At 32.4% G+C, this 1,028-nt stretch overlaps 1 protein-coding gene across 1 annotated transcript in view; it reads right to left on the bottom strand.

Moving 5' to 3' along the window:
- The window catches only part of LOC105307856 (olfactory receptor 491-like), a 10,585-nt gene extending 10,217 nt beyond the window's left edge, over positions 1–368 (bottom strand). The window contains exon 1 of the mRNA XM_011383501.2: positions 10–368. Coding sequence (XP_011381803.2) covers positions 10–368 — 359 coding nt within the window. The remainder of the gene's footprint in view (positions 1–9) is intronic.
- Positions 369–1,028: the final 660 nt, after the last annotated feature.

Here is a 1,028-nt window from a genome sequence, read left to right as displayed (position 1 = left end):
TATGCCATGATAGCCAGCAGGAAGCACTCAACTGCCCCAAAGACAGCAATTGAACCGAGCTGCATGCCACATCCATGATAGGAGACTGGATTTCTCTCCACTAGGAAATTTACAAGCATATTGGGTGTTACAGAAGTTGAAAGGCATATGTCTGCAAAAGCCAAGTGGCTCAAAAAGAAATACATAGGATGATGGAGCTGAGAAGAGATTCTGATAAGAGTGATTGTGCTGACATTTCCAAATACGGTCACCAGATAGATACAGAGGATGATCATAAAGAGTATGACACGAAGGACTGGGTTATCAGTTAAGCCCAATAAAATGAAACTTGTCACTACATTATGGTTCCCATCTTGTAGGGAATCCATGAGATAATTTTTCTGCTACCAAAGGAACCTGTGATGGAACATTACATGAAAGAAGTTATACATTTTCATAGTTTCACTGTCATTAATACACACAGATATTATTATGAACAAATTACTTAAGTTTCATTTTTGTTAACTTTAGAGTCCAGAGTTTATATTTACGTGTATTGAGTCTTCTACCTTCAAAAATTATTTTTAGTCCAAACACTAGTGAATCTGCTTCGAATAATGTAGATCTTTGTCTCTTTGTATTATCTATTTAAAAAATACACTTAAAGTGGCTTTTAATCTAAACATTAAAAACATAAGACTTATGAGAATAGCAAAAGGAATGGTCAGTATAACCAAAAGATAAACATGTACAAATACGGGTATGTAATAGAGACTTGAGTAATAGCTAACATTTGGAAAGCTGAATAAATGGTAGGCACGAGATTAAAAATTTTAGATATATTGTTCTATTTTAATATCCATGAAATAATTTGAAGAACAGTTATTTTATTTGTAGATGAAGATACTTATTTGGACAATGATAACTGTTACCCTAAGTTTATCTACCAAGTTGTAGAAACTAATTGTGAATCTCAGTTTGAATTCAGTCCGTTCTTTTAGTAACTATTCAATAAATAATATTAAATAATACTCATAATGAAATCAAGT

This window comes from Pteropus vampyrus, unplaced genomic scaffold (genome assembly GCF_000151845.1).
Source record: "Pteropus vampyrus isolate Shadow unplaced genomic scaffold, Pvam_2.0 Scaffold522, whole genome shotgun sequence".
Classification (NCBI taxonomy): domain Eukaryota; kingdom Metazoa; phylum Chordata; class Mammalia; order Chiroptera; family Pteropodidae; genus Pteropus; species Pteropus vampyrus.
This window is presented reverse-complemented; position numbering and strand designations above follow the sequence as displayed.